At 38.7% G+C, this 7,959-nt stretch overlaps 1 protein-coding gene across 1 annotated transcript; it reads left to right on the top strand.

Annotated features, from left to right (window-relative positions):
* The first annotated feature begins 110 nt into the window (after window positions 1–110).
* LOC115442599 (ATP-dependent RNA helicase DHX8) lies at window positions 111–7,878 on the top strand. Its single transcript, XM_030167676.2, is given in 15 exon segments — window positions 111–269; window positions 271–298; window positions 442–1,292; window positions 1,552–1,713; window positions 1,907–2,011; window positions 2,135–2,281; window positions 2,437–2,731; window positions 3,101–3,318; window positions 3,717–3,964; window positions 4,262–4,928; window positions 5,014–5,154; window positions 5,511–5,663; window positions 6,346–6,671; window positions 6,928–7,107; window positions 7,596–7,878. Coding segments are annotated over 15 exon segments (3,810 nt in total). The 5' UTR covers window positions 111–203; the 3' UTR covers window positions 7,819–7,878.
* Window positions 7,879–7,959: the final 81 nt, after the last annotated feature.

Raw genomic sequence — 7,959 nt, 5'->3', positions numbered from 1 at the left:
TTTGATAGTTGTTAATATCCTTATATAAATCGATTATGATTAAACGTAACCAAGAAAAATGATTATAGTTCGATAATTTACAATGGTAATTTATGACAATTTGACAGTTGACACATGACAGCATCGATCAGAGACAAATCAATAGAAATGCGTGTTGTGTGTAGTACATCTTTTGTTATTATTTAATAAATATTATCTTTAAAATGGATGAAGTAGCGAAATTAGAACATTTATCGCTTGTTTCCAAAGTATGTACCGAGTTGGACAACCAATTTGGGGCTAAACGATAAAGATTTAGGTAAGTTCAGCGTAACATCATCACGACATCATTTCTTGTTTATTTGAAAAACTATTTAAAGTTATATTTATTAACTTATATTTATATATGATAATTTATACAAAATCTACTACAACTGACCTAAAGCCCTTTTTTTTTTGCAGCCGAATTTATCATAGATCTCGCTGACAAGAATCCAACTTTTGAAGACTTCAAAAAGGCTTTGCTCGAAAATGGAGCTGAATTCTCGGACTCCTTCATGACTAATTTGCTGCGTATCATACAGCACATGAAACCTGTTGGTAATACAACAGAAAATGTACCAGAAAAAGAAAATAAAAATCCTTTAGCTAACAAATTTCCAGGGCTTGCTATACCAAATGAGAAGCCCCGTAAACTGTCAACAGACGATAGTAGTGAAGACGAGGAAGATACGAAGAAAAGGATCACATCCAAAGACATTTTCAAGGAAGAACTAACTAAACCTGCAGCAGGTGATAATGTAGTTGATCAAGCTATGGCTGAATTGGAGGCTCTTGCGCCTTCAAATGCTGGTGTGAAGAAAGAGTCGCCGAAAGAGATTAAGAAGCGTGAACGGAGCAGGAGTAGGGACCATAAAGACACTAGACATCGGAGGAGAGATGATTCTAGAGATAGAAAAAAGAGGAGTAGAAGTAGGGATAGGCGTAGTAGGAGTAGAGATAGACAGAGTCCTAGTAGAGATCGCAGAGGTAGTAGGGATAGAGATAGAGGAAGAGATAGGGACAGGGATAAAGGTAGAGATAGAGATAATGATAGGGATAAAGAAAGAAGAAGAAGATCAAGAAGTCGCCATCGCCACAGATCCAGGTCAAGAGACAGACACAGGAGGTCCAGATCAAGAGGCAGAAGATCTAGGTCTAGAGGTAAACGATCACACTCCCGTGAAAGGGAGGATAGATATGGTGATTTCAGCAAAAAGATGAGGAAGAAAAGTCCTGAAATTGAGATGAGTGATGATCCTGAGCCAGGAAAAGTAAGTTTGTATTTCAATACTTTGTAAGTTCAAGGCCTTATTAGTAATTCAGCTTGTGTTGCCATTGCACTAATAACACTATTATTGTCTTTTATGACTAAACTTCAAATGATAATAAGTGAAACATTGGCCGATAATTATGTAAACAGTACACCATCCTTCAATATTATTATATTTACACAGGTTAAATCTGGAACAAAAGTTGCTCAAATAAGCAGATTCCTCATATACACATTCAAATTTATGATGTCTTTTACAGATATACAATGGCCGTGTAGCAAACATTGTACCGTTTGGTTGCTTTGTTCAAATTGAAGGGGTAAAAAAGAGATGGGAGGGTCTTGTCCACATCTCACAACTCAGATCTGAGGGCAGGGTCACTAATGTGTCTGATGTGGTAAACAGAGGGGATAAAGTAAAGGTAAGAGTATAAGATTTTTTTAAATATTATTTTATGAATACATATTTTGTGCCTTAACCTCTATAATTTTTAATCATTGACTTGGTTATTCCTATTCTATTCAGTACAGCATCTTTACATCACAATATTATATGTTTAATTATGGAGCTAATTCAAAGATGAATAAAATTGTTTTCTTTTTTTATTATTTTAGATCAAAGTTTTGTCTGTAACAGGGCAAAAGGTATCACTTACAATGAAGGATGTGTGTCAGGAAACCGGAAAAGATCTGAATCCAACATCACATGCACATTTGGAGGTAAGCACAAATAATTGTTTTAAAAGCATATTTTCATCACATCTTAATTTATTGGCATCAGAGATGTGCTATAGTGTGAAAAATTTTTTTGGGTATCGATTTTGTAAAAGCGAATTCTTGTAGGCTGAACGTGAAGGTCGTAACCCAGACCGTCCTCCACCAGCCGCTACGGTGTTGGCTGGACTGCAAGGCGGTCTCGATCCTGATGAAGACTCTAGCAGGAAGAGAGTTACAAGGATCTCAAGTCCTGAAAGATGGGAGATCAAGCAGGTATAAAAATACTTTTGTATAATAATTTTTATATGTGAAAAGGATTATAATAATAAAAACAGTAACTGTAGATTTATTAAATTGTTTTTATCTGACTTGTTTTTTTTTTTATGTATGAATTTCAGTCACAAACTTATAATATAAACTTTTTTTAGATGATATCATCAGGTGTCATAGACAAGAGCGAGCTGCCAGACTTCGACGACGAGACCGGACTCCTCCCGAAAGACGAGGATGGAGAGGCTGACATTGAAATAGAGCTGGTAGAAGAGGAGCCGCCGTTCCTACAGGGCCACGGGCGGGCACTCCACGACCTGTCACCTGTGAGAATCGTGAAGAACCCAGACGGATCACTCGCTCAGGCGGCTATGATGCAGTCCGCGTTGGCGAAGGAAAGAAGAGAACAGAAGATGATACAAAGAGAGCAGGAGATGGAGAGTCTGCCGACAGGTATTTACTTCAATTCATTTATGCCCTAAAAGCTTTTCAAAGCCACTAAAATTTAAGAAGATATGGATATACCCATTAACTAACAAATTATTCATCTGATGATAGCTGATCACAGCAAATGTGGCCACCAAAAAAACCTTAATGAAGTTTTTGTTGAAAGAATTCATGAATCTTTTGGCACTTATATTCAACAAGCCAGTTATATCTTTAGTTACGAATTTATGGAAATGGATATTGGATAGTCTTTTCGGATAAATTTCATTTCATTCCATAAGAATGTATGGAATTGGGCATTGGATAGTCTTTTCAATTCTTTTCATTCTTATTTGTATATTGCAATATCTAAAAAATCGTCTGGTCTCTTACCAGGTCTAAACAAGAACTGGATAGATCCCCTGCCAGAGAGCGATGGTAGGACCCTCGCAGCCAACATGAGAGGCACCGGCATCACTCCACAGGACTTGCCCGAGTGGAAGAAGCACGTTATCGGCGGCAAAAAGTCGTCCTTCGGCAAGAAGACGAACCTGTCGCTCTTGGAGCAGAGACAGTCACTGCCTATCTACAAGTTGAGAGATGAATTGACTAAGGTAAATTTCATTAACTGTTCTTAGATAATTTTTGAGTAAGCTTTTGTCATCTGTGTTTTTTGTTTTCTTGCTATGTTTTAAATCTTATATTTAACAAACAATGCTATCAGTGAAATTATTAAATATTTTCCTATTTTTATCTACAGGGTGTTGCAAAAAGTTTAGAAAGTGATTCTAAGTTTATAATATGAATGTTTTAATCTAATTACACAACAAATTGTAAACAATGCTTTCTGTATACTGTTATATATTTTTACCTTTTTTGTGAATCTCCGAAATTTTTAGAGTCGATTTTGTATACTCGACATTTAATGATATCTGGCTATCGCTGGACTATTGTTTCTTTCATTTGAATCCATTCTACTGGCAAATATTTTAAAACCTCCAATCGTCCACAGGCTGTAGCAGACAATCAGATCCTGATCGTCATCGGTGAGACAGGTTCTGGAAAAACCACCCAAATAACCCAATACCTAGCGGAGTGTGGGCTTACAGCGCGCGGTAAGATCGCGTGTACGCAGCCGCGTCGTGTCGCTGCCATGTCGGTCGCTAAACGCGTCGCCGAGGAGTTCGGCTGCAGGCTGGGGCAGGAGGTCGGATACACCATCCGTTTCGAGGACTGCACCAGCCCAGATACCGTTATCAAGTATGTAGAATTTAGTTTATATGAGGGAATTAAGGAAGGTGTATTATGTTGCTCATTTTTTAATGTGGTATTAGCTTATTCCGTACATACTACAACAATATGACGCATTATGGTGTTTAATAAGGATGTTTAGAAGATCAACGACTTGCGTTACATACAGTTCTTTTATATGGTAGGTTTGTTAAATATAGCAAATGGCCGGTTTACTTATGTAAGATGTGCTATAATAGCGAGGACTTAAGGACTAAGTTTCCATAACTACACTTTTATTAACCATTATTCCCCAATTGTCCGCAGGTACATGACAGACGGTATGTTACTCAGAGAGTGTCTCATGGACCTAGACCTTAACAGCTACTCCGTCATAATGTTGGACGAGGCTCACGAGCGTACCATCCACACTGACGTACTTTTCGGTCTACTCAAGCAAGCTGTCCAGAAGCGGCCAGAGCTCAAACTCATCGTCACCTCAGCCACCCTGGATGCCGTCAAGTTCTCACAATACTTCTTCGAAGCACCAATTTTCACGATACCTGGCAGAACCTTCCCTGTAGAAGTCCTGTATACTAAGGAACCGGAAACTGACTATCTAGATGCTTCTTTGATTACTGTAATGCAGATACATTTGAGAGAGCCCCCTGGAGACATTCTCCTGTTCTTGACTGGACAGGAAGAAATTGACACTGCCTGTGAGATCCTCTACGAGCGGATGAAGTCCCTGGGCCCTGATGTGCCAGAGCTGATCATCCTGCCCGTGTATTCAGCCCTTCCATCTGAAATGCAGACAAGGATTTTCGAGCCTGCCCCACCAGGTTCCAGGAAAGTGGTCATAGCCACCAATATAGCAGAGACTTCCTTAACAATAGACGGTATATATTATGTAGTGGATCCAGGGTTTGTGAAACAGAAAGTTTATAACTCGAAGACTGGTATGGACTCGTTGGTCGTCACACCTATTTCGCAGGTATTTTCTAAAATCCATAAGAATACGATTAATATTCATCTCTTTTATGGTAAATATAAAGTCTAAAATTTCACTTCGTTTCCAGGCTGCGGCCAAGCAGCGAGCAGGTCGGGCTGGCCGTACGGGTCCCGGCAAGTGCTACCGGTTGTACACGGAGCGTGCCTACCGTGACGAGATGCTGCCCACACCAGTGCCGGAGATACAACGTACCAACCTTGCCACCACCGTGAGTATGATTGACGGTAGTGGATGTACAAAAGTCAAGGGTTTTCAAGAAATAAATATGCATTAGCATAACCTATGTTTTATCGTGACTGAATACAGTGTGGTAGTAGCAGTCTATTCCAATAAACTATCCCAACTGCTATGAGTTAACAGTATAAATAAACGAATCAAAATAAGTCATCTGTAAGCATGTCAAACAAACTTCATTCTGATTGGTCTATTTTGGCTGGGTATTCGACAATAACGGTTAAGATTGTTTAATTTATAGAAATCGACTGTAGAAGTATCTATCTGACTATTGGAAGTATTGATTCCTATTCAAGTATGAAAGGATTTAGATCTGGGTTTATTTTGCAGGTATTGCAACTGAAAACAATGGGCATCAATGACCTGCTGCACTTTGACTTCATGGACGCGCCACCGGTGGAGTCGCTGATCATGGCGCTGGAGCAGCTGCACTCACTCTCCGCGCTCGACTCCGAGGGGCTGCTCACCAGGCTCGGACGAAGGGTTAGTTATACCATCATCATCAATTTCCTGAATCTTCTATCAGACTTTAGCAGGGTGGTATTTTTACATACATACATACACAACATCACGCATTTTATCCCCGAAGGGGTATGCAGAGGCGCAACTAGGGCACCCACTTTTCGCCAAGTATGTTCCGTCCCATGATGTGATAGGGGGCGAGCCTATCGCCATATCGGGCGCAAATTCCAGACTCCGGGCTGATACTGAGCAGAAAAATCCAAATATCACTTTGCCCGACCCGGGATTCGAACCCAAGACCTCAGAGCGCTATTGTACTGGACATGCAATACAACTACGCCACTGAGGCGGTCTGGTATTTTTGTCTCGTAAGAAATTATTGTGCATTACTTACTGTTGATGAGAGTGTCAAAAGTGCAACAACCACCAAAGATCTATAACAAAGCAAGACCACAGAAGTGAGACACCCTCAGCGTCAACAGCAGCATGAGGCCAATTAAGCATGCTGACGCCTTTCAAGGGGAATCAAGGAACTAAGGGCACTGCAACTTTTGTTGGACCTCTTGAGAACCTCCCATGGCATGTATTAGTTATCTTGTATGGCAGACAGGGAATAGTGTGATAGATTTTACCAAATGCCCCTAATCTACATGGTGGTTCTTATTAACACTTTCGAAAAATGATTTAAAATTATTTATTTCAGATGGCTGAATTCCCTCTAGAGCCGAATCTCTCAAAGATCCTCATTATGTCTGTAGCACTACAGTGCTCAGACGAGATCTTGACCATCGTGTCTATGCTCAGCGTCCAGAACGTGTTTTACCGACCCAAAGACAAGCAAGCACTAGCTGACCAGAAGAAAGCCAAGTTCAACCAGCCCGAAGGTGACCATCTAACGCTGCTAGCTGTGTACAACAGCTGGAAGAACAATAAGTTCTCAAATGCTTGGTGCTACGAAAACTTTGTGCAGATCAGGACCCTGAAGAGAGCTCAAGATGTCAGGAAACAGTTGCTCGGGATTATGGACAGGTTTGTTTATTCTTCTATACTTTATAATGTGGCCAGTGTTTAATTCATGTGCTTATTAATGGTTAACATAGAATTAAAATAGGGCAGTCCAAAAAATATAGAAGCATTGTATATTTGTAAATGTAGCTGTTAGTACCATTTTTTAACACATCTGACTGAATTTTATGTTATTATCACTTCTCTTAGATGAAATGGCCACTGATCACATATTTTTATGTTTTAAAAATACGTTATAAAAAATATCTTTTCGTTTCAGACATAAATTGGACGTTGTATCTGCCGGTAAAAATACAGTGAGGATTCAGAAGACAATATGCTCAGGTTTCTTCAGAAATGCCGCAAAGAAAGACCCTCAAGAAGGCTACAGAACACTAGTAGACAGCCAAGTGGTATACATCCATCCTTCAAGTGCATTGTTCAATCGACAACCGGAATGGTATGTAGTAAATTTAGAACATGCTTTTGTATATATTGACACATTCGTAATAATTATATCTATATTCAATAGATACATCAATGTTAAAAGTATCGATAATATTCGCTTACTTAAGTAAATTTTGGGGATAAAATTTGTTGATATTTATATGAATAGCAGGTGTTGCTTTCTTGCTACAAAGTTCCTAAAATTTATTTAAAAATAAGATTAAAAATTCTATTATTTCCTATGGGAGAAAATTAGCCCATATATTTATCCAGAACATGGTCTATCCATATGCTAAATTTCATCCAAATCCGTTTAGATGTTGCCATGTTTACTTCTAACGATTATCCATACATTTTCACAAACTGTATTTATAATTTTAATAAGAACTAAAACAAGATTCCAAAGTCGATTCTAAATTAAATCACTACATTTCATATAGTGTAAATAATCTTTAGATTTAAGCATACTTACTAATAAATTAATTTATCATTCATTCACAGGGTAATCTATCACGAGCTTGTCCAAACTACAAAAGAGTACATGCGCGAAGTGACCACAATAGACCCGAAATGGTTGGTAGAGTTCGCCCCAGCCTTCTTCAAGTTCTCGGACCCGACGAAATTATCTAAATTCAAGAAGAACCAGCGCTTGGAACCGCTGTACAATAAGTACGAGGAACCCAATGCTTGGAGAATATCCAGGGTCCGCAGGAGGAGGAATTAATGTTGTGTTTGTATGTGTATAAATCAGAAGCTAAATAAATAAATTAGGTTATAAAAAAGATAAAAGTTTTTATTTAAATTCCTGTTTCAATTACTTTAAAACATAGTGTGCAATAACTTTTTGGTAGAAAGTTTTTATTTT

This window comes from Manduca sexta, chromosome 17, assembly GCF_014839805.1.
Source record: "Manduca sexta isolate Smith_Timp_Sample1 chromosome 17, JHU_Msex_v1.0, whole genome shotgun sequence".
Lineage (NCBI taxonomy): Eukaryota > Metazoa > Arthropoda > Insecta > Lepidoptera > Sphingidae > Manduca > Manduca sexta.
The sequence above is the reverse complement of the archived record's forward strand: the minus strand, read 5'-3'. Positions and strand labels throughout refer to the sequence as shown.